At 46.0% G+C, this 25481-nt stretch overlaps 1 protein-coding gene across 1 annotated transcript; it reads right to left on the reverse strand.

The window, feature by feature from the left end:
• Positions 1-1070: 1070 nt before the first annotated feature.
• On the reverse strand, positions 1071-23888 carry STT3A (STT3 oligosaccharyltransferase complex catalytic subunit A). Its single transcript, XM_067563432.1, has 19 exons — positions 23820-23888; positions 21470-21555; positions 20871-20996; positions 20454-20514; positions 19240-19361; positions 17981-18126; positions 16401-16491; positions 15091-15197; positions 13020-13184; positions 11708-11888; positions 10753-10908; positions 9498-9589; positions 8411-8566; positions 7911-8099; positions 5654-5770; positions 5311-5413; positions 3798-3986; positions 2911-3026; positions 1071-1364 (listed from the first exon to the last, which is right to left on the reverse strand). Exons 3-19 carry the CDS (start codon positions 20956-20958, stop codon positions 1326-1328), a joined length of 2118 nt encoding a protein of 705 aa, XP_067419533.1. The 5' UTR covers positions 20959-20996; positions 21470-21555; positions 23820-23888; the 3' UTR covers positions 1071-1325.
• Between the last annotated feature and the right edge of the window lie 1593 nt (positions 23889-25481).

Raw genomic sequence — 25481 nt, forward strand, 5'->3', positions numbered from 1 at the left:
AGTCACCAGTTGTGGACACCAGCAGCAGTCCCACCAGTGCCAAATAAAGAGGTAAAATACCCTCCCCTACTTGAGATTCCCATTTATGTATCCCAGGGTCAGGTTAGCACTTTTGGCCATAGCATCACAGTAGGAGCTCATGTTGAGCTGATTCTTCACCAGGACCTGCACATCTTTTTCAGAATCACTGCTGCCCAGCATAAAGCCCCCCATTCTAGAAGTATGGCCTACATCCTTTAGGCATATTAAAACACCTATTGATTGTGCCCACTTTCGCAAGTGATCTAGATCACTCAAACAATGACCAGTCCTCTTCCTTGTTAACCATCAATTTTTGTGTCATCTGCAAATGTTATCAGTGATTATCTGGTTTTGTCTACATGATTGATACAAATGCTAAATGGAATAGGGTCAAGAACTGATCCCTGCTGGACTCCATTGGAAACACACCCACTCACTGACTAGTCCCCATTTACAGTTACATTCTGAGACACATCAGCTACTGTTTTTAACCCATATGCCATATTAATTTTATCATTATGTTTTTAATCAAAATGTCATGTGGTACCATGTCAATCACCTATTTGGGAGGTGCAGCTCAGTCATTTTTTTCTATTGCTGATTGGGTGCCCCCAATGAGGTGTGTGGACTGTCCCTGCCAGGAGAAAGCAAACTCAGATTCAGTTAGAGGCTGCTAACAGTGAACTGTGGCACTGATGCATGAGAGGGAAGCCTGGAACAAGGTGGCTCAGTCAGCTAGAGACTACCTAAAATGATACAGGCTGCAGAAGATAGCAGGCCTGGGTGGCCGGGAGAGGTTTGGTTTTATATATCTACTCCCCATTTCATATTAGTCGCTGTGTTCAGTGCCCTCAAGTGTAGGAAGCCGCAGGGAAGTTTGCTGCTTGTTTGGGTAGGAGGAGAGGTTTCATAGATGCGATCTGAAGTTTTAACTAGACAAGGACTGCTGTTTTATAGACTGCTGAGTGTTGATAGACAGAGGCCAAGCTGCCTTTCCTGTTTATCAGGGGAAGTGTGGACATCTAAATTGCTGCATCGGGCATCATCAGTGGAAGGGAAAAAAGAAACACACTCTTTTTTCTTTCCCCCTTTAATCAACCCACCGTAAAGCCATTATTTCTGATTTGGTAACCGGTTCATATTTATAAAAATCATTCCATCGAATACGGACTGAACGCATGAGGACGGGACTTCATGGGCAGTTAAATCCAACTCCTTTCTGCACTTACAAACTGTATAAAAAAAACTTCTGCTTCACAGGCAAAGGCTCGGTCAGTGCAGTTTGCATTAAAGCTGAAGGCAAACTATGTTCTCGACAATCCACGATTATCCAAGTCCTTTACCTGCAAGACACAAATAATCTTTGCAGCTTTCTATAGTTCCATGAATATAGGGAGCTGCTCTTCTGGGTATTTTCCCTCAACACGTGCTGAGATCATCATAAGTTATTAGTGTTGATTTGTCTGCTTTGTATGTCAACTTAAAGTTCAGTCACATTCTTTTTACTGCTGTTCATAAGTGCTTTGCAGCCTGTAGCTTGTGCGCTTCTCAACACCAGAAAGACAAGTCATTTCACTTACATGGTTTCCCTGCTTTTTCCACAAACTACTAGGTGAGTGGTAGAGGGGAGAGAGAATTGCTTTTAGGATCATTTCACCTGTCAAATTGTATTCCACAGACATGTTCCATTGGTTCCAGGTCTTAGCTGAAGTAGCTACCTGATAAATTTAAATTTCAGCTTTTAAAGCTTAATAAAAGGTTAAGCCCAAATTCTTTAGACTGCTGGCTGCACATTACTATCCAGATATAATCCACTTCAAACATAGTAATACAATACCATTTTGTACTTCTATAGTACTTAGGTATCACAGTGATGGGAGCCATATGTGGTAATTAAGATAACCCAAGTCCAAGTACTGTCTCAGAACAACCATACTAGATCAGACGAATGGTCCATCTATCCCAGTATCTAATCTTCTGACAGTGTCTGGTGCCAGATGCTTCAGAGGGAATGAACAGAACAGAGCAATCGAGTGGTTCCATTTTCTGGCAGTTGGAGGTTTAGGAACACCCAGAGCATAGGTTGCATCCCTGATCATCTTGGCTAATAGCCATTGATGAACTTACTATCATCATCAACCCCATTTTACAGATGGAGAAATGGATGCACAGAGGTGAACAGACTTGTTCAAGGTCACAGAGCAAATCTGTGGCAAAACTGGGAATAAAATCCATTTCTACTTACTCCTAGGCTTGTGCCCTGCTCACTCGAACCATGCTGCCTTTGAGTATTTTAATGGAAAGGGCAAAACCTGTACATGCTGTTTCAGGGAAGGTCCAATGTGATTGCAAATGAAGACCGAACAATGGCAGTCAGTACAGGGGAACTGAAGACTGTGCCATTGTCTGCATTCATTATTTGTTTACTTTAGTATAGCAGAAATAAGACCCGTGATCTAATCTATACAGCTTCAGCTTCATGGCTGACAACATACATCCTCTCTGAAGCGCGTATGGACATGCAAGTAATGTTCAAGAATCCTAATCAAAATGGAGCATTTTCTGCATAACCATACAGGAAGTGCCAACTACAGAAACAAAGAGCCCTGAAGGAAAGGCGGCACCGGCCCCAATTTAAAGCTTGACTCCTTTCTAAATTTAGCAGTCCAGTTACTAGGGCATTCTTGGCAGCTTCACAGGACTTGTAGCCGATAACAGTAACCTAAACTTGCCTCGAAAGCTGGACTCCATCCTCTGTTTAAAAGAAAATAAATACCCAAAGTCTCACTTCCAAAAAGCACAGCACAGGAAAACCCCAGATTACCCAGACTGTTCCCACTCTTCCCCCTCTCCACTGTAGACAGATGACAGCACCTGCTGCTTGCTTACTTTGTATATTCGAACTAGCCAGTGCTCTGTGGTATATGCCTCCTCCAGAACATCGAGCTCAAAGTCTTTGTTTCCAATCTCAGCGTTTCTCACTCTGTCATAACCTGGGGGGCGCTCTAGAAAGAATGGGGGAAAAAATGACCAAGGGCTTCAGAATCCACATTTCTAGCAGAAATAAAACAGGTCCTTCCAACCCAAATGAAAACCCTTTCCAGCGGCCTCTCAAAACTCAGTGGGCACAGAATGCATTCCAAACATGAGCTGGACAGGATCTTCTTTTCCCAGATGATGCCATTCTCAATGTACAGTATACTATGACTTCTAACACAGTCTGTGCCCCTATTAAAGTCAGATTTTCATCTATTTGTGTTCTATAGGGCTGTAGTACCAGCCAACTTGGGGCAAGCTGGAACAGGGGAACAAGGCAAGTGAGGTGTTATTTTTTGCATTCCTTTTGGACAGAGTCCAATTGCATCCTTAACTTTTTCACGTCAGGCATCAAGATTTGCTCATGAGAGGCAGTCATGCACCAACATCAGCACAGGAGGCTCAGAGCTGCCACTGCCTTCAAAGGCGGCCCAGAAGCTGGCAATGCATTTTACATTCCAAAACAGAACTTTGTACTGCTGAGCAGTGCTGGAATGACACCCCTGCCAATAGATGTCCTCCTTCCTGACCCCCAGGAGGCTGGTCAACATCCTCTCTCTGTTTTACAAACCAAGTAAAGACAGAAAAAGGACGGGACCGGCTCAGATTCACACAACAAGTCAGTGTCAGAGCTGGGAACAGAACCTCAGTACCTGGGTACTCATGTTCCCTGCTCTGACCCCCATACAGTATTCCTGATGCTCTTCTGCAATACCAACATATGGACCATTACTACGTACTGGCTTCTGTGTAGACCTGTCCAAAGCGGTAGTAGCACATCTTATACATAAGGCAGTTCAGCAAAACAGGGGAACCCTCCCTATCCACACGGAACTCTCCTGTTGGTGTGTAGTAATCATGCTCCTTTATGTGCTTCCCAGTGTCTGTGCTTCCACCAATTCGCACCATCCACAGAAACTTGTTGATATCTGAAGGAGGTAGGAGAGAGAGGTCAAAGTGTTTATGATTCACATGCTTCAAGCAAGCAGTTAGAGCAGCCAAGCATGGCACTAAGCAGGGTCACTTTCCAGACATCAGGCTTCCACCAGTGAGGTGACTCATGTGAAGGGTCACACACAGGGCCCTGAGAGAACTGCCCACCTAGAGGCACAAGGCTGAAAGACAGATGCCCTCAGTCCCTATATTCAGAAATGTCCGTAGCAGCTAGATCTCCCAGAGAGCCTAGCTGCAGGCTGAAACTATATAAATGGATCTGAGTGAAGAGAGGAGGTAGATGAAGCTGCTCTAAACTTTAATCTCCCCTAATCATACACTAGCACCTTAGTGAGCAAAAAGATAAAAAGTGCCATCTAAGTTCTCCTCGAGTGTAAACATACATTCATTAAACCTCAATGCCCACTGAGAGGTAAGGAATTATCTCCAGTTTACTGATAGGGGAATGAAGGCAGAGAGTGACTTTTGCCCAGAAGCAAAGAGGGAGTGGGTGGCAAAGCCAGGATCAGAACACTGTTCCCTGGCTCCCATCTCATGCTCCATCTGCTACCCAACTGTACCCTTCTCCCAGACATGCACATATCAGTTATCATGAGGCACTTAATTACTACCTCTGTAATAAGTCTCACAGTAACTTAAATTCTTTGCAAAATTGCTGCATGACACTCCATTGTAAGTTCCAGAGGGTACTGCTAATTGAATAGCAGGATTGTCCTTGTTCCTGGCAAAGAACTGGTTTTGCGTTTCTCCAACAGTCAGACCAAAAGCTCAAAAGATGCCATCCAATTCAATTAGCAATCCCTCTGGTCACCCTTTTTATTACCCCATATTGTACAAACACATCCAGGTATTCACCGGCAAGATGGAGAAGCTGCATGAATCATTCTGGCCTTATGCACCCGCTCATCCCCACACTGATTCTCCATCCTAGGAGCCCATCAGAACTGTCAGCCTAGCTGCCCATTCTAGTCTGTGTGTTAGGATTAATTTACATAAGATTAAACAAACCCACCCAATTTAAGAGTAATCAGGGGCCAGATCTGTCCTCCCCTGCTCATTGTGCAGTGTATACCCAGCACTGCAGTAGTTCTAGCAGCTCTTTCATGGTCCCAATGTGGCAGCTGAATGCAGAATCTACTACTGTGCATTGTGCTGGCAGGAGATGGGAGCATCACAGGACAGAAATAAGAGTTGTTCATCCAAGAAGGGAGTGTGGGCAATTGGGCTAGAGGAATGAGTTAGCATGCAGGAGTTTGCACAACAGCTGTAAGAAAAAGGTTTTAGAGTGACATATGTTACCATCTGAGGAATATCCAGTGAGGCCTCCAAATATTACCAGCACATAACTGACATCCAGTTCCCTCATAATCTCATAGGCCTTCTCTTCGGTGGATGCCATTGCCTTGAAGAAAAACGAAGTCAGAGTCAAGCGATAGCAATTAAATCCACAGTAACCCACATGCGGGAGTATAGGCTGCATCATAGAGCTGTCTCCATCATTAAGTAACCACATGGGTCACTCAAATGAGAGTTAGAACCTCCACTTGGTGTAGGACCCAAGAAGAATTTATCTTCATCCATAGGAGGTTTCCGTGGAACACTAAGAAGGGAAATCCTGGGTTCAAGGAGCGACTGCACCTACCTGACCAACTCGGGAGATGTGTGTGTTATTCCAGGTGTTGTTGTCCACAAGAATTGTCCGATTCGCCATGGCTGTTATCTGATACCCATAATCCCACCAGGACATGACCTTTGCATCCTGTGTTCAAATTCAAAAGAACCAACTAGTACACCGGCTTTCAACTGACATTCAGAAAGGACACTGTCCTAGTCCCACTACAACACATTTCAGTTGCAGGCATGAGTGACCTGCCCATGAGCAGCTTAAACATGTGTGTCAGGTTCCCAGAGTCCTTTGGCTCAAGAACAAACATTATGATAGAACACTACAGCATTCATTGAAGTTGAACTAGTTTGTGATGGAAAAAATTGGGCAGCCACAGAGCCACTTCTGCCAGAGGTTCAGAGGCAAGGCAAGAAAAGAGTAACAAGCTTGCTAAAATAGCTGAGCTCCGCAGCAAATGGGGCCCCTCTGCAAATAAACAGAGCAGACCGTTCTTTTCTGGATATCTCATTTCCCAGCTACAAAATACACAGAGGGCATGTCTGCAACAGGGAGTTCATTGAAAGCCACCCAGAAAGGTTTAGCTACAATGGAGAAGGGGCTCAAAGATGTTGTGCCTGCCAATATTCCCTGCAACCATTACTACATACAGATCATCTCCAGCTCAGGCTGTATCCTGAGGAACGCCCACCTAGCCATTTCCCTCACATGGTCTCTTCCTTTGAGTTTGAAGTCTGAGGCCAAAGACCTATCCACACAGTCAAACTGACCATGTCAAGGGATAGCATTCTAGCTTATAGACTGAACCAAGGTGTATTACAACCACGTTAGACTGTGTTACAGCCATGCAAAGACCCAGATGATAACAACTCTATAATGTGGGGTAGTAATGCAAGTTGTTCTAGTCTACACAGGCAGGATCAAACTGCCTTACATTGCAACCATCTAACACAGTTGATTTGGATATCTAGGCAGGTCCAACACAAGTCCTGCTCCATATGTTAGTTGGACAATGAGTTGCTAACATGTTGCCTTCTGGAGCCTGATAGCCTTGTAATGCAACCAACCATCCCAGAGACTGAGGTCATTTCTGAACCTGTGTTGTATCTGACAGAACTACCCACTGCACTGGTCAGTTTTAAATTTAAAAGGACATTGTCTTGGCCTCCCAAGACACAGACAAATACTTCATCTTCACAGACAATTCCTCCCCAGAGGTGGGCTATATTCCCCAGTGCCAGTCCAAAGGGACATAATGGTAATGTTAGTTAGCCCAACAACTCACTCACATTTTCCTCCTCATCTCTCTTTGCAAAGTTCATATTGTTCTTTATATGCCCCCCATCCCAAACAAATGCATCAAAACTGTTTGCTTCCCACAAGTCTAGGGCAGCAGCCCAGCACTCAGGAATAGTAGATCCATGTGCCACATGCAACTCTATGGAAAACAAACCAGCTGATGTGCAACAGATTTTGGCAAAGAACCTTCATTTCCCCAAGAAATTATGCACTCTGTCAGGGACCTTCCTGTACAGATGCTTTCTAAGCATCTAACTAGATTTCTATTGTTTTCCATTAGTGTGTGATGCGATCATACTGAACATTAGCATCTTCCAGATAGGGCAGTGTGGACCCTGCCAGGAAGCCTGGGACCTGGGGATGGGGTAAGAATGTAACCCCATCCTTACCATCAGAGTAATAATATTCACTCGTGTAGCACCTTTCATACCAGGCTATCAAAGCCCTTTACAATAATTAATTAATTGGATCTTTTCACTCTCCCAGAAGGGAGGTGTGCAACTATTATCCCCATTTTACAGATGGAATAATTGAATCACATATTGGCTAAGTGACTTCCCAAGGTCACGCACCATTGGGAATTAGAACCCAGCAGTCTGGACTCCCAATCACTTGCTTTAATCACTAGTCCATGGGTGCACAGTAATGTTCAAGTACAGCCGTAGGGAAGATAAAAATAAAACCCTGCTCATCAGAAACGCATTTAGCTCTCTGTATGCAGTTTTGATTTAGCACATTTAAATCAGAGACCATTTACTTTCTAAAACTGATAAGTGCCTCCTCTTTGGACTTTAGTAGGAATACATCTAAAATATAGTCAAGTATTCTGGCATTTTAGCCCAAATTGTTGCCAGTGTCTCCCCAACTACAGAAGGGGTAGTATTCCCCGTAAGACATTAGGACTAAAGCATCCCTGCTCCACCTGAATCCAAGCCCTAAGATCACTTTGTTTTGCAGAGACCCCGTGACAGTTTACCTCTGGCGTATTGTGACGCAGCCAGTAATACGCCTCTCTGAAGTCATCAAAAATAATCCTGCTGCCATCCCCCCCACGAGCAGACAGCACGATGGAGGGGGAGGAGTAGGCCTCACTAGTCACCCAAGTTGAATGGAAAGTATAGGTGATCAAGAAGAAACCCATGACCAGGATCATGCCACTGGCAACCTAGGAAAGCAGCAGACAATATCAAAAGCACATGGGAAGTTTCACTCAGTTTGAAAGAGAGCTCAACCTCTGTGAGCTCAGCACTGTGCTCAACTCAAGTGCACGGATCACAAGCATTGGTTGGTCTATGCTTAGAAGAGAGAGAATCCCACTGATCCCCTCTCTCCTACTCAAGAGGAGGGCTAATGAATATCTCCATGTCACACACCCCCCTCCCAAATCACCTTGCCCTAACTTCTGTAATTACATTCTCCCAGACCAGCCCCCACATCACCTCCCTTTGAGGCCTGGATTATAATCTGACAACTCACTTCGTTTTTGATAGGGTAGGTAGAGTCCTGTTGCTTTTTGGTTTTCTTATCTGGTCGGCTGATATCCAGGTTCTTCATGTAAGTGGAGAGCACCTGAGACACCCCAATGCCAGACAGGATGCACATAACTGGGGCCAGAACTAGCATGAGACGCACCTGTTGGAGACAGGGGGACATTTAGTACCTGGCTACAGAATGACGGCCTCCTAGCAGAACGCACAGTGAGCACAGAAGTTAAATACAGACTGTGGGTGCATATAACTCCTCCCATTCCCCACTGATGCAGTAACTGTACAGGCAAACAGCCACTCTGTTCTCAGCAATAACCTTCCCAGCCTGGGACACAAGACTGCTTTTCAGCAGGAAGTCATGACCAATATTCTGGTGTTACCCCCTTGTCTAGGACCATGGGGTTTCCAAACTTCATAGGGATAGCCACCAGCCATGTGCAGGAGGGATCTTTATTAAAAGTTCTAGAAGTGAGGTTAAATTGTGTCGTACTGTAACAAAGAATTATCGATGCTTCTTTGCACAGAGATCAACTCTCACCTGGGGCACAATTTGTGCTACAGCAAAATCCTACGCTACTAGTTCACAAGCAGCTACTCAGCTTTAATAATGAAGCCTTAGCAGTTGCCCAGAACCTACCAGCTGGGGAGCTCAATGGGCTTTACAACTGAATAAAACTAGAATAAATACTCACACTAACCCCTCCGAAAATCTACTCACCCACCGCGATGGCAATAGAGAGAGACTAATGAGATTTAGTTACGGCTTCAAAAATCTTGCAAGACTGCATTCCCTAACGAAGCCTCACAACCATGTGTGATTAAAAAACAGAAAAATGTCATGACTGTTTCATCCAGCTCCATGGGTAAGTGACATTATCCCTGTTTGTCAATGAAGAAAGTTCAAACACCAGGAGGAGAAATAAGTCTAAGGCCACTGGTGAGTCAGAAGTAGACTGACTAGGAGCCGTCCTAGTTTTCCACTTTACCCATTTCCTCTTTCAACCCGTTTTTCCATCCCCACATTGGTTAGTCCCATGACTGAGCACACTCAATCCTCAGCACACAGCAGCTCTCACCATGACAGCAGAGAAATACATGCTGGTCACGCCATACATGATGATAAAAATGCGGGCGTCCGACAAATTACTGAAACAGTAATACAGACCAACTGTAAGAGAGGGAGACACAGGTCAGCATCCAACTTGGCAACTTTCTTCCAAGCCAAGAGTCTAAATGCATATGTTATGCATCACCTGATTTGAGAATGCATCACCTGATACCAACAATGAAATCAGTTCCATGCAGCATTAGGCTGTCTAAAGGGGATAGAAGCCTACAATGCATTGACAGCAGGCGGGGGGCAGTGCTGGTCAGGTGTTGCAAGGCTGGCTTGTGAGGAATTAGTCTGTCAGCATGGGGGTGAGGGTTAGAAGACTGCATAGTAAGGAGACCCATGAGCATGTAATGTGCTACAACATTACGACACAATGAGCAGGGCATTTTACTGGCAGAATAATGAATGCTTCAACTGATTTAGTGGTTTTCTGTGTATGAAGCGTATTAGGCTGTAGTACTCTCACTAATCAATGCCCTGCAGACTGCACTGGCTTCTTATTCATATTTGGGTGTATTTCAAAATATTAGCACCAACTGACCCTAAATGCTTAAGTCTGAAGACTGATGGCAAAAACCGCTGGGGATAACTTCAGCAGTGACAACAGCACAGGGTGGGGACTGGCCATCGCTCAGGTTGTAATAATACCCGGCACCTACTGTAGCTACAACTTTTCATCCATAGATCTCAAAGTGTTTTACAAGGCAGTTAAGCATCATCGTTCCATTCCCTTCTCTGTAAAATGACTTGCTCAGGGTCACACAGTGGTAGAGGAGGCAACAGAAGCCCTAACTCCCATTCCAATGTTCTGTCTTCTAGACAATGCTCTTTCTGGTCAGTTGTGACCCAAGCCATATAGGCCAGGCCAGAAGGTCAACACTGAAATGTATCCGGAAGTAAAAGTGCAGGTTTCAGAGTGGATGCAATATGAACCATGTGGCTGACAATGCTAACTGAAGGGCAGCCATACTGGCGCTAGCTGAAGCTTTTAAATGGCCCTAAAATGTAGACCTAATCATGTGTACAGTGCAGTGCAATTTCCTACTGATCTTCTGGATGACAAGGTTTTTGGCTTTTAGTATAAAGCTCCTCCACTCTAGGGCTTTTCCCCAACTGGGGTTGGCAGAGGCCTGCCATTAGGATTTCTGCAGCACTTTTTTCTTCAGCTGAAGATGATTCGTTTGAGCACATTCCATAAATAAATGCACTGAACTCACCTGGAAACATGAAAACAAGAAGCTGCAGGTCAAAGTAATAGGAGGACCAAGTGGTGGGCTGGTGCTCAGAGACTGAAGCAATGATGGGAATGTTATTCTTTGCATAGGAAGGATCCAGCAGAGAGTAGAAACGGCCTGTCCAAGGAGAGATTTTCCCTGGCAGAGAAGACAGAAATCCACATTTATGTACTGAAGTCATGGGTCAGTTTACATCACAAGTTCTTCTACCGAGGATCAATATGTAGAGCTGTAATTTTATCTCACAAATGTTGTTCATGTGCAACACTATTAATACACTGAATTTATTTCTCGGGATTACCAGGTTATAAAATAACTTTGAGGTGCAGCTCTTTTCCAAACCAGATTCTCCGCATGAAGCTCCACAGTGCCATTTTTAATAGTCTGTCCTGGACTCCAGGTCAGTTCTGTTCAGATCCCAAGTCAAGAGGTGGTTGTGTAACCTCCAGCTCAGCAAATGCAGTCTGGGATGTGAGAGTCCATATCACCAACAATACAGATTCTACAGCTGGATATTACATAACTGTTCTGCTGATGATGCATGAACCAGAATATACCACAGCTCCCAGAGTTGTGCTGGTTCTGCTGGGCTACCACAAATACTAAAAACATGCTTTAGTGAAAAATATAAGAAGATTCTGACTCTGAACATGCTCACAGAGGGCCGGGTTTGAGAAAGAAGGAGGGTTTTTTTTTTTTTTTTTTTTTTTTTAAACATTTCCACTTTTCAGAGTACAGCTACACTGCGCATGCCGACTTTGGTACACGAGCTAGTACAATTTCTCAGCAAGGATAAGGGTTCTGCCTGTTTCATTACAGGCATGAATTATAATTAACCATTAGGTCACTTTCCAAAGCAACTGCAAGGAATTGAAGCAGAAATTAACATGTTCCATCACCACCATGAGCACAGCTTTCATCAGGTATCTCAATCTACCTGTCAGCATTAGCACGGCTCCTATCGTGAGAAGGACGAATCCAACCAGGGAGATGACGCTCCTGAAGAGAATTTCAAACTGCTGGGGGTTCAGCTTGCTCCGCAGGTAGTCCACAAAGGCATGGATCTGACACAGGCCAAAGACGCCCAAGGCAGCCATGTGCTCAGAGGACAGGACAGGCTGCGAGAAGAGAGGGCAGGGTCAGGTGCGGAGGAGAACAGCAGACATTTCAGCGTGCTCTCCTGCAGCATTCTCACGGAGGCACACAGAGCCTTCCCCTCTCCACAGAGGGTGCACTGCTCACCCAGGGGAGTCCCGTTCTTCTTACACAAATTAAAGCTCTTAGGAAGCCACAAGTAAAATTAATCCAGGAGCCAAGGAGAGCCTGATCACAGCAATCCCTTTTTCCTTGTACTCTCTCCCCAAGAGCTCCTTAAAACACAGTTGCTGACCTGAACTTCCCATACCGATACCGTAACGTTTAGCATATGGCAGTCAGATGAAGTCTCCTGAGTATTTAAGCAAGAGTCCAGAAAGGTCATGTAACTGTGGCTAGAGCCGGTTTCAACTGACTCATTCGTTTGAGAAAATAGAGGTATTTTAATAAAAGGCAACAGCCAAGATGCTGTGAATAATCTAGTACCAGCCTACTGCTGTAGAAGTCACCCAGGCTAAGTTATTAATCTGTAACATTTTACAAAGGCTGTAAAGCAGCATTCTCCCCATTTCACAGAGCTGGAAACAGAGGCACAGCGAGGTTAAGTGACTTGGCTAAGGCCACAGAAAATCAGTCTGGCAGAGCTGAAAGAGGAACGCATCCCCCTCAGATCACCCTGCCTTTCATAATTAGCACTAGGACTGGTATAATCCATAAAATGAAACAATGACTTTAATCACAACTGTACTGAGCAAGTCAGTGAAGACCAGGTGGTTTTAAGATCAGGCAAACCCAAGAAATTCAGGCCTTATAACTATTTTATAATAATGGATTTTATAATAACTTAAAATATCCAGAACACAACAGGTGAGGCTATTTACTAGCACTGGTAACAGTCTGCAGCACTCTGAGGAACAGTGCAAAGAGCTTAACCAAAGTTTAGGAAGCCCTGCACACTTCTGGGAGGAATTTAAGTCTAATCATCCCTCATTACCAATGGAAAGTCAGAGGGACAGAGAGGTGAAGCATCTCCCCTAAGGTCACACAGTAAGTTAGCACCAGAGCTGGGAACAAAACTCAAACATCAACCTGTGGTTCCCTTGCTCTAACCATTAGACTATCCTCCATCCCATTGCTTCGTTTGATTCCCTTACCTGGAAGCCGACGAAGGAAATCTGCATAGACAAGATGGTTCCTAAGCAGTACACTGTGCAGTAGGCTACATAGATCCTGTGGGAGAAGCGTCCTGTCAGCATCAGCACAAGGACATGCAGGGGGATCAGGTTAATTAGAAACACATAGCCACCCCACGAGGAGACCTGGGTAAGAAGAGAAAAGAAAAATTCTGCGATCAGAAAGAGTTGCACTGTGCAGATGGAAAAGAGGTTAATATTCTTCAGAACATCTCCCATTCCCTTACTCCTTTTGACAGGGAGACGACAAGCCCCAGAATACTTCAATGCCAAAGAGCCATTCCCCCTTTTATACAAATAATGGCTTATGCGACTGAGCCAGTAATTGCAGAAAGAGTGCACGCTCAGTGAACATGCCAGGGAAGCAACAATCATGCAGCAGATCAAATACCATCAATATTTAAATAAAATATATTAAGGGAGACAAGCTAAGCTGAACTGTGCATCTTTCCCTACAGGGCCATCCAAACTCTATCCAACACAGGACCATGTTTGCCAACCTCACAGAAATGCATGGTATGCTCATAGTTTGTGTAAGACAGACTGCACCTGCCATACAGATCACATAGCATAACTGAGCCACTCTCACCCACAAAGTGTCATGGGCTTTTGCTTGAAAACAGGACCATTTTCACTCTGGAGTGGGCCAATTAAGCAAACTAACATTTTCAAACATTTATTTTAAAAAGGAACAAATTCGCACCAAAACCTAATTGAAAACCGGACTTTTTCACAACAGCCAATTCCACACACATGGGACTCGTGCTCACACTCCAGTTGTTTTTAAACAGTTACCAATTCAAAAAGTGCTTCAGAATTAACATGGTCCATATAGAGTGGCCTTCTCGTGATGGCTTCAAACAATGCAGAGTTAATGTCCCTCTTTGGCTTTTCTAACAATTAGGTCACTATTTGGGCAAATGTTACTGTTTGTACATTTCACACTTCCCACTAGAGGGAAGAGAACATGTAAGGATCATGGTGTTGCCTCAATTCCAAACACTTTTGTTTTGTAATAAATGACTCTTCTTTAAAAATCTGCCTTTTCTCTGTAATGTTAGATGAGCTCTCTAGCACTGACCTGACAGAAAAATGGATCCAACAAGGAGAAATCTAATTCTCTTTGTAGCCAGATAGAAGAATTTCAGGATGGCTCAGCTCAGATCTTGCATTATCTGCTGTATTATGGATATAGTCTTAGCTGACACTTACCCAGACTCTCCAATGCTACTAGCATGCACAAACAATATGGCATGTAACACTGGGCAGTTAATCTGTTACAGTAGTCATAAAAGCTGAATGGAGCATTGACCCAATTTGCTCCATTCAATCCCTCTTCCTGCCATTAAGATGGCTGTCCATTTTATAAAACTTACTAGCACTAATATGTCAAGTTTAACTATTCATTGTCATTTTCCTTCCATGTTGTTTTATCTACCATAAAGCCAAATAAAGACAAAGTGACAGAAAATAGCACCTGAGAATACACAGAGGACCACTAGGTCTTAATGACAGCATCCAGGCAGGCTTAGATCATTGGACAAAATGCAATCCACTACAGGAGAAACAGGAGTGAAAGCTTTGCCCCTCACTTCATTTCAACAGACCAGGATGAATGTTCCACAGGACAGGGGAAACACGCTCTTCTGGCTCTGAAATCAAATTCTATTTTTTTTTACACATCAGAAACTCTTTATACTGGAGTTGCTAACCAGGTATTTCTGCTGGGCTGCTCTGGAGTCCTGGGACACCAGACAGCAAGCTAGGCAGCTCTGCTAACTATTTGCTTTGACCAGGTCTACACTAGAAAAACAGGTGATGGCCAAAAAATGCCACTGCATATGCCATGGTTCCTGCATATAGGTATAACCATGGAACACAAGACAGAAGATTGCATACTAGGACAGAGACAAAGACAGCCACATTTGACACCTAGGCTGTATTTTGGTTACTTCTGGTCAACTCCCACATCTGAAGTGGTCACTGGATTGTTGGAGATTCCACAAGGTTATGAACAGAAACAGACACTTACCATGTAGAAGTAGGCAAGGGCACACATGGCTGCCCAGTAGATGGAGCCAGTCTTCACTGCTTTGATCCACATGTAGTAAGTTAGCAACATACAGAATATTGCAATACCTGAGCAAAATAATGTACAGGAATCAGCCTGGAAAGACTACGGACACAAAACCAAACCATCTGCCCTGCAGCGTCCAGGACAACCTCTCCGTGGCAAAAAGGACAAATCTCTGAAGTCAATGGGGATTGGGTGCCTTAGGCATGTCTGTAAATCCCATTTGACACCCATCTGCATCTTTAGACACCTAAAAACCTTGGTAAACCCCTGCCCCCAGGTCCATCATGCAGTCCGGCAACATGATCTCCTATGAAAGTTACAGCCCGATGTCAAAATGGCCTTCCTCCAGCTCAGCGATGGGTCAATGGCACGGCACACTGTGTCCAGCTCCTGATAACCTCCAGTGCTTTGGGAACCACTTGTGCAGTGGCAGCACCTACCTAGATTTCAATATACTACAAGCTGCGTGTATATGTTGTGCACCCTTCACAGAGGGAACCCCAGAAATCCTTATTGGAAGGAGTAGAACTCTATAAAATTACTGTCTGCTACACAGACAACTTAGCAAATCACTGCCTATGTTGCCATGGGCCCCAGGAAGAAACAAACATTTACCCCATATGTGAATTCCACCAAAATGTAAAAAGTAAAAATACAAACATGTAAAAATGGTCCCTTCTTACTCTACACCTTTGCTCCTGGTGCCTCTCCAAATCACATCTGCTAACTTTACTGACAAGTTGATTCTTGGTAGTCCCAGCAGTACCAATACAGCTACGAGGAGCAAGCTGCATTCTATTCTGTCTGAGGTATCAAGAGCAAACTTGTCTCCATCTCAGTTGCAGAATTGTTGTTACTGGAAGTGAGGTAAGGAGCAGAAGGAACCCAGCAAGAGTTTCAGATCCCTAGTGGAGTTTATGGAGCTGGTAGAATCACTTAGTGACTTGGAACTGACGATATTATTATTAGAGCATGATTAGCTTGTTCATTTCTGCACAAAAGAGAAAGATGCTTTCTGTCCTCAGAGGTCAGCTGCCTCACCTGGACAAGCAAAACATGCTGGATGGGCAGAAGAAAAGACAAATCTCAGATTTTGTCTGGTGGATCATTATTGATTAGGAATGATCTGGCTGTAACTCACTGGGAGTGTATGAAGGAGGAACTTCGCTGTGCCATTTTTACAGTCAGTTTTCAGCACAGAGAAGGTAACCCTTAAAGAACCACTATCTCTACAGAACCCTATTTTGGAGTCCCACAGATCTCACCTTCGTTGTCATAGGAGCCAGCAACAGAACGAGAGATGTAACCAGGCACCACAGCAATCATGGCAGCGGCGAGGAGACCTGCCCCTGCATCCTGGGAACCACATATGGTCAGAGGGAAAGAGATTCAACTTCAGTCTTTAAAGAGAGATTTACAAACCAGCACAGCTAATCTAACCAGCAGAGCAAACTAATCCCAGGCAGAGTTCCTGCTTAGTGACCTGGTCAATTCAGTTCTCCCAGCGCCATGGGCCATAGAGAGGATTCCCCACACCCCTTTTCCTCTGGCTTCTGTGTCAGAGCCTGTCTGTCTTCAGCTGAGGAGAGCCGGAGGAGGATCCCCTCTGAAGCCCATAAGTGGTTCTCTTGTCTGCTAAAGGGATCAATGGAGAAACACAGACCAGATAATCAAATCTAATTACTGAACGTACCACCCTCTGGCTCAGAAAGCCAGCAGAAGGAACCCACAGAGCTGTACCTAAACAGGCTCCTGAAGCTACCTTCATTATGGTTACAAAATGCTGAAAGGAAGGCTGAAATTACCAGTTGGGCAGGCTGGCACGGGGGAACACGAACACATGAGACTGAATGAGGAAAGATCTTTGGGCAATGAAAGAGATAGGCAGTAGTCCAAGATCCAATGTCAAGGTCACCCTCTCTAGCCCAAACATATATTTTTAAAAGCCAGAGGGTAGAACTAAGAAAATACAAATGACTTTGCACCATCACTGTGCAAAGCATCTCTGGTGGGAAAATAAAAGCCTCTTGGGACCAAATTGCTCATCCAGGTGAATGTGACTGGGTAGTTGCTCTAGACATGTTGCTGTGCAATTACAAGCCTTGCAGGTCGTTCAAAAGGCATCTCTAGGCAGCAGAGAATTTCAAAGGGCACAAAATAAACTGTGGCCCAGCTACCCCAAGCAGACAGAGTTTATTCAGGACCTCACAGGGCTGTCTTTGGGTCAAGCCAAGGCAATACATTTAGTCCCAAGCCCTCCTACCCCCATTCTCCCGGCCATATTTAAAATAACAAGGAGCAAGGAAACAGAACTCAAGTTGGAAACCTAAGCCAACTATTGCCCTTCACAAATCCCCAGGCACCGTGGGATTTGTAGCATTCACAAAGCAATGCCTGAGACACAGACCCTAAACATGACAGAAGGGGAGAGATGTTCTTTCTTCCTAGTCTACAAGACCCCAGCTTGGTTGCTATCCTGCTGGCTTCCCCATGAAAGCCATCAGTGCCAAGCACTCAGAGGTTAGTGCAGAGTGAGACAGAGCCTGGAAAAGACCCCATTGAGTAGGAGTCAATAAAAAGCCCAGCCAAGAACATACAGGCTTCACAAATACTTTGGGGGATTTCCAAGGCCAGATAAATAAACTGAACTGCCTGATGAATCTGGCTCTTGAACAGCAAATAATCAACAGACAGCAAAATAAAAAGTGTTAAGGATCCACAATCTCAGCTCTCCCCCCAGTTATCAGTGCTTCTGCTCTGACAAACAGGTACACCAGACAGCAAGCCTCATGCCCTCTTACTGAAAGCTACAAAACTCAGCAGCTGTCGCAGATCTGCTCTTTACCTTGAGTTCTTTGGTGAGGTGATAAGTTACTATGGTGGTGAAGGAAGAGAAGAGGGGAGCCAGGAATACACAGACATTTCGGATGTCAATGGTAATGTGGAAGAAGTGTAGAACATGGTAAATCGCTGCTGATGTAATCATTAAACCTGAGTGACAAAGACGATTCTGTTAGCAAGAGGTCATTGATTCACAAGCAACCCATGAGTTTGCTGTACTTCATCTAGAACAGAAGGCGACAGAGATCCTGGTTTAAGTTAAGAAAGGGATAATTTAGCTGCTATACAGAATGCTTAGAGGGAGACTATCAGACTAAAGCATTTAAATTAATTCCTTACATATGTTACAGATAGCTAGGTACTTGTATTGCTCTCAACACTGTAATAACTGAAGGTCTCAGGGACCCCCAAACCTTCCTAAAATTAGGGGTTTGGTGGGGAGAAAAGAAAACGGGGGATTGTCTGGCCAGGGCCTCTAATCCAAGAGGATGCTGGTCAGATTTAAAGGGACAGCCATCAAAATACTCCAGCCCCTTTAAAAGACATCTGGCATCTGTGTTAATTGAGCTCTGAACATGGGATACCCAAGGTGCAGACTTCCTCCCCTAGCTGGTCTTGGGTAAACCAGACACCAGCTCTGAAGTAGGTTATAGCTTTGGAGAACCTAGAGCAATGTGCAACCCTGCAGGACAAAACTGGACTGCATTTAAGTGGAGTCTGGTATCTTAAGGCTGTATTGGAATTATGAAGGTCCAGATCATGTGGGATCTCAGATGATTTCACCTTTCTATTAACCAGGTACCCTGGTGCAAGTATAATCAACAATACAGCTCACTCCAGCCTCCTAATGTCTAAAAACCAAACAAAGGGTGAGAGGGGAGGAAGACACTGGCACATGTGGCTCCAATCACATTGCCTTAGACAAGGAATCCCTAAGCTTTTCACAGCAAGGATTATCTAAACTACCACAATCAGATACTAGCCCAGTGGGCTACCATATTAGTGGTCAATTTGTTTATCCAAAATTATTTCTTAAGTACCATTTCAGCTACGCAACCAGTAAATACAATGCTAATGTTTCATGATACTAAAGTGATAATCAAGTTTAATTGCCCTGTCACAAAGATCTCAGAGTAAGGGAACAGGAAAAAAAAGGTTAAGGGATAAGTCTCTTCAACTAAGATAGGAGCCTGGAACTTGCACCATCTGAACTTCTTGTACTTTAAAGTGAGATTTAGCACAAAAGAAACACCCTGGATTTACCTGGGTAGATGGTTCCACCAATGATCCTCCCCAAGGGGTACCAGGCTCTGTCGTCGAACCAGTTGTGGAATTTATAGAAGCCCTCCTCTGCCAGGAAGCGGGTTGTGCGGTAGTTAAAATACCTGCAATATCATGAGATGTTGAGGAGCAGTAAACGGCATTTTCTGTGTTCAGGCTGCAAAGACACTCAAGTCCCAATCTCAGCCTTTAACTAAGTAATGCATGAGGAAGTGCTGCCACGTATGACAGGTAAGCGCCAGCCCAAGTGCTGAGCTGTACACAGTCTTGAAGTAAAATCCTTAAGAGATTCATGTGCAAAAACACCAAGTATTAGATACAAGAGGCACTGGCCATTTCTTTATTATACATTCTGGAGTTTTAGCAGGCACCTCTCTCCAACTGTAGCTATTTACAGTTAAAGATACAGAACACAATGCTACAACAATTGTCAATATATTTTCTGATGAGAGAAAGAATGCAGTTTAGACCTCTGCATATCCGGGCTGCCTAACATTTTGAGAGACAGTTGCATTCTGTCTTTACTAGGACACCATCAGTAACAGCAGGGCCAGAGGAGACGGCTTGCAGAGCCAATCCAATCCACCATCCTCCCAGCAAGCATGTCACAAAACCGTTCACTGTTTTATTTCAGCTTCACTAAATCACCCTGGACCTCTGCAGTTAAGGTGCCCTGTCCGCCTCCCTTGGGTATCTGTGCTACTGCCTACTGGTTTTAAAGGTGACCACAAAGGTCCAAATTGTAGTAGATTAGCCAATACGAGCTCATACCTGCAAGGGGCACTCAGAGCTTTGCAACCTAAGCATACTTTACTGTATTTTTACTTTTTTGGGGTCCTCAATTCATCCCCATGAGGTCCAGAAGGCATGCACTGGCAGCAACATATTGATACCAAAGCCACCAGGGAACCTGTTCAAGTTAACCCCATCTAAGCCAGCTCCACGCTCCAGCGAGAATCACTGGTAACAGGGGAGTGACAGCTTTTGGGGGAAGGGAATCTGAAGGCCTGTATGGAAGGGTACATTTTCAATCCCCCATCTTTAATGCAGAGCAATATGCTCAGCATCCTCAAACGTGACACTGAAGAAGGGTAATGTGAGCCTAACAAACAGCACCATCTCTACATTCTCACGAAGAAGACTGACAGGAGCCCACAAAACACAAGGAGCCCACAAAACACAAGGAGGATACTTACGGGTCAAATTCATGGATGACACTTTCAAATCTTAACACAGAGAAGAGTCTAGTGGAGAAAGCTGCAATACACAGGCAGAAGGGAGAATCAACGCACAGCATTCATACAGCAAGGGAAATTTGATTCAACTCATTGTCTTTGGTAGATGAAAGCTTAAAGCCTGTGAAAAGTGGTGGGGCCATCGGAGAAGGTGTGTTTGGTTTGTCAGCCAGGACTGGCTCAAATCGACCCGTTGAGGGAGGTGGAGTGATGTTATTTTCAATGTATTAAAAATAATGGAAAGATGTTTGTGAAGCTATTTTAGAGTAGCTGCGTCCTGTTACCCTAAGAAATACAGAACATGGAGCTGGGCTAGCAGCATTCTGGAAGTTCCCTTTTGAGGAGGTACACAGTTAAATTACCAAGGCTCAGACTTACATAGCACAGCTGCCATCGACAGGATGAGAAGCTTGAGCAGCGTGTCCTGTTTTTCATAGGACAGACGGAGAAACCCTAACTTGGTCATTTTCACATCAAAGGCTGTGATGGACAATGCTTAAACACCTGAAAGGGAACAGGACAGAAGAGATGAGTCAAGAGCAAGCCAGCCTGTAGCCGAAGAGCAGCATCTCGGATTCATGTTAGAATGCTTATTCAGCACCCCTCCAAATAAGAAATTAACAGCTCAATATTTACCAGAGTAGGACCATCCTCATGCCTCAACACTATCCATTTCTGCCCCAAAAGCCAGTCTCCCCTCCTGTCATTCTGACCATGTCACCGGCTTCCTGTCTCATGGAATCCAGTTCAAACCTCTCACAAATCCCAGCCCAGCTTAGATCACTGATTCCATTCCCTCTCCCCTTACTTCGCCATTCCTCAATGCCTCTCATTCTCAATTTCATGCCTTCTACCATGCTGCCCCCCAGGGCTGGGACACTCTCCCTGCCCTCACCTGCCAGATATCCTTTTCCCACCCCCTTCAAATTCATCTTTGAAACACAGCTTTTCAACCTTCTCATCAATAATCTCCTCACCTGATCAGTTGTCCTCAGTCTTATCTTGTATTTGTCCTGCTTAGACTGCAAGTTCTTTGGGGCAGAAGATGTGTCTGTTTCTCTGTCTGTAAAGTGCCATGTAAATGTAAACTTATATAAGCAATTAACAATAAGTAATACTTCAAAAGCATTCCCAGGCCTGAAATCCTCCCCTCAACTTTTAATGTGACCTGCAACGGAACGGAAAGGACAGGACAAGACCACACACACGCACGCACGCACGCACGCACGCACACACACACACACACACACAGAATTTGTGCCCTTTTTTACTTCCTTGTGATGCATGAAGAAAGCCTGAAAGTATCTTTTTCCCCACCACCACCTTGATTTGTTTACATTAGAAATTCAGGACTTTTCTACTGTGGACCAGCATAGGGTTAAATTGCACCAATTTAAATATATTTCAAATCAATTTAGTTAAACTAGTGCAACTTTTTTAATCCTGACAAGCCCAAAGACTCTATAAACACAAACAATAAGATTATGATATCAGTCAACAGAGAAGTGAAACCTGATTAAGAAGAGAAGAGATTTTGATTCAGAATACATAAGACTGATTTTGTTAACACCTCTTTTAACAAATACATTTGGGAATAAAGCTCTGCTATTGATTTAGATTCCCTAACCCTTCAAGGGCTAAGAAAGCTCCTTATCCACATGTCTGAGACATCCAATAAGCTCTTCAATTAAGCCAGGAGAGACCAGATTTAACAATCCTGAGATTTATCAGATAAAATAAAGATACATGCAGAAACCCTTCCAGATCTACTTTACCTATCCGAAAGGTTACAAGCTTGCCCCAAAATAATATCCTGGATTGAATCACTGATGCTACATTTGTATAGTTTCCCAATTTCAGGGGCCACAGAAAGACCATTATTATTCTACTTAAGGATAACAGAATGCAAATGCCCAGGGAGGTTTCACGGCAAGAGAATCTGGCACTGGCTCCGGAGACTTTCTAGAAAACAGATAATCCAGCTCCGAGTTTGGCAGCAACCCCAGGAACTTCAGAGTAATGATGAAGGATATGGTGCTGGAGTTGCTGCCTACAGATCGTCTGGATCCCAGATGCTGACACACATAGGAAGTGTCTGCCTCACAGGTTGCTCTACTAACTGGTAAAGGTGGCTCTAGGGAACATTATTCAGCCATGGTTTTGTCATCAGAATGGGGCAACCTGCAATAACTGTATGGTAACTGCAGACAGTAAGAGAAATAAGCAAAAGTGTAGTGCTGAGGGCCATGGAACAACAGTGGAACTGATACCACCCAGATGTCACATCCCCTCCTTCCTCTCAACCCGAACACAGAAGGTCATTACAGACAACTGTTCCTCACCTGCAGTCCCCAAAGACTCAATATTCTCCCCCACATCATTCTACAGCTCAGTGAAGCCTTTGGGAGAGCTATAGAGTGAATACATGTCAAAGTGCCAGCAGAACACAGATGATACCCAGCTCTGCATCTTCTTTATGTTAAACGTACGCAGCACCATCTTCCAGCCAAAATCAGCACTGGGGTGAAGAGCAGCTCCCTAAAGCTAAACTCAGGCAAGACTGAAGTGACGCTGTAGGGTGAGGTAAAATCCTTCAAAGCAATGGGCTCCTCGACAGCATCCCCTACTAGTGAGGACAGGTCTGGGGGTCCTTTTTAAACTCCTCCATGCCGCTGGATACCCAAAGGATTGTGTCAAAGCAGTGCCCACTTCCACCTGTGACTGGCCAGGTGACTGCACCGCTCCCATCAGACACAGAGCGCTCCTCGTGGTGATCAATGCAACACATGTGAGTCGTGACCTCTGGGGTTTGGTCCCTGCAACTCATATTGAGGCCACAAGCCCCGAAAAAGCTTCAGCTGGCACAAAACACAGCAGCCCACCGGCCTGGCGCGGTAAGTCCCTCACCCGGGACTCCGCGCTGCGCACCGGCTCTCCAGGGAAGCGAGTCTCTAGCCCAAAGCACGGCACCCTCATCCCTGCTCCTCCCCAGCCCCAGCCCCACACCCTGCTCCCCCCCACCCGCCTCGCACCGTCCCACCCCCCCCAACCTGCCCCCCCTCGCACCCTGCTCCCCCCTCCCGCCTCGCACCGTCCCACACCCCCCCAACCTGCCCCCCCCCGCACCCTGCTCCCCCCTCCCATCTGCTCCCCCCCACCCACTTACCCTGCCCCCCCCTCGCACCCTGCTCCCCCGGTGACTCGAGGCCCGTCCCCGGCCCGGCCGCCCCCCGCAGCCCGACAACGCGGGCGCTCACGCGGCGGAGCCGGATCGGACGGGGACGGGACCGAGGGACCCCCCCCCCGCAGGCCGGCCGGGCCGCGCACCGGGGCGCTGCTCTCCGCCCCGCTCGCTCAGCCATCCATCCGCTCCGCTCGCGCACCCTAGTGTGCCCCGCCCCCTCCGCTGGCTCCCCCCGCCCCGCCCCTGGGAACACCCCATTGGCACAGACCGCTGTCCCTCATCTCGCCGCGGGAACGCGGCTCTCTAGGCCTGAGCTGACTGGATACAGGGCCTGCCACTCAGCCGGCGGTGGGCGGGACCCGCGTTCAAAGCCTGATTTGTGACTGGTGGAAGGGTGAGAGAGCGGGGCAGTTTGGTTGAAGTGCGAGCAGTGACGTGTCGGTCCGGGCTGGCTATGGGGGCACCCGGAAGGGGCTGGCGGGTCACGTGGCCGGATTCGGAAGTGGCGCCTCCCACTGTCGGTGGGCGGTGACCCGGCCTGTACCAACTGAGCCGCCCTGGGCGCTGCCGGGGGCGGGGCGGGGCGGCTCGGCTCAGTCGGAGTCTAGAGCCGGCGGGTCCTAGCGCCGGGGTGGGCACAGGGCCAGGCCTGAGCCACGTCACGGGGCGGAACGCGAGGGGCCCGGCTCGGCCCCGGCGGGATGTCTCGGAGACCCGGCCAGGAGGGAGGGCTCCGCAGCGCAGGCTGCAGCCGGAGCCGGGACGTCTCAGCTGCTCTTGTTTGCCATTGGACCCGAGCTGAGACTGGCTGTGGGTGTCCCCGCCGTGTAGACGTACCCCGGCGTGAGAGCGGTTTTACAGCGCCACTGGTGCCTGGGTGCGGATTCCTGGGGCTTTGATGTTTCTCAGCCTGAAGGAGAATTTTGTTGCAAGACCCCGCTGGAGAGCAGCATCTTCCATCCCATCGCAATGCCGCATCAGCACAGCATAACGCAATGACTTTCTGGCATCCTCAAAGTTATTTTGAGTCTCTCTCTCGTCTGTGAATCCCTGGAGATACGATCTCACCCACCTTGGCTCAGCCAAATTCTGCTCATTTTACTCCAACTAGTCCCTCTGACTTCCTGCCTTTGTGAGCAGGATTTGACCCAGAGCTTTAATAATGCTAACCGTGACACTAATAATCTCACAGCCATTTGCAACCCTCTAGTGGCCAGTGCTACCTCCTATTTTATGTTGCACACGCAGCAATGTTCAGCAAGCTACAAAAGGCAGGCACATAAAGGGAGGTAGGGTGATGGGTGTAGGGTTTGGAAAAGGGGCAGGGGAGTCTGCCCCCGGGCATTGCACAGCAGCAGCAAAGCCCATGCCTTCAAGGTACCACAAACATCTTTAATGTACAGATCTTAGATCTCCCCTCAGTTCTGTAAGAGAATTAAATCCTACTTTCCTCGCCATACTTCCCTTCTCTTTCCCCAACCCTTGCACTTTTAGTGGAGAGGAAGTACGCGGTTGAGTATTTGTTCCACATTTGGCTTCTTGAAATCCTTACCGCTGAGATGGCTTAACTGAATTCCCTCTTTCCATTTTATTTTTGACCGCCTAGGAACCATTCCCACATACCTGCTGTCACAGCAGTCCCCTTGCGAACGTGCTGGCATCTCCTGCCTCATGTTATGCTGCTCCCTTCCCCAGTGTTTGTCCCGCTCTGACTGCTGGTGAGATCAGATCAGAGTTGGCATAGCACTCCCTATCGGAGCAAACAGCAACTAGGGTCCATTACTTCGTAACTAGTTGCAGAAACC

This window comes from Emydura macquarii, unplaced genomic scaffold (assembly GCF_026122565.2).
Source record: "Emydura macquarii macquarii isolate MOO-44397 ecotype Brisbane River unplaced genomic scaffold, CSIRO-AGI_Emac_v2 contig_312, whole genome shotgun sequence".
NCBI lineage: Eukaryota > Metazoa > Chordata > Testudines > Chelidae > Emydura > Emydura macquarii.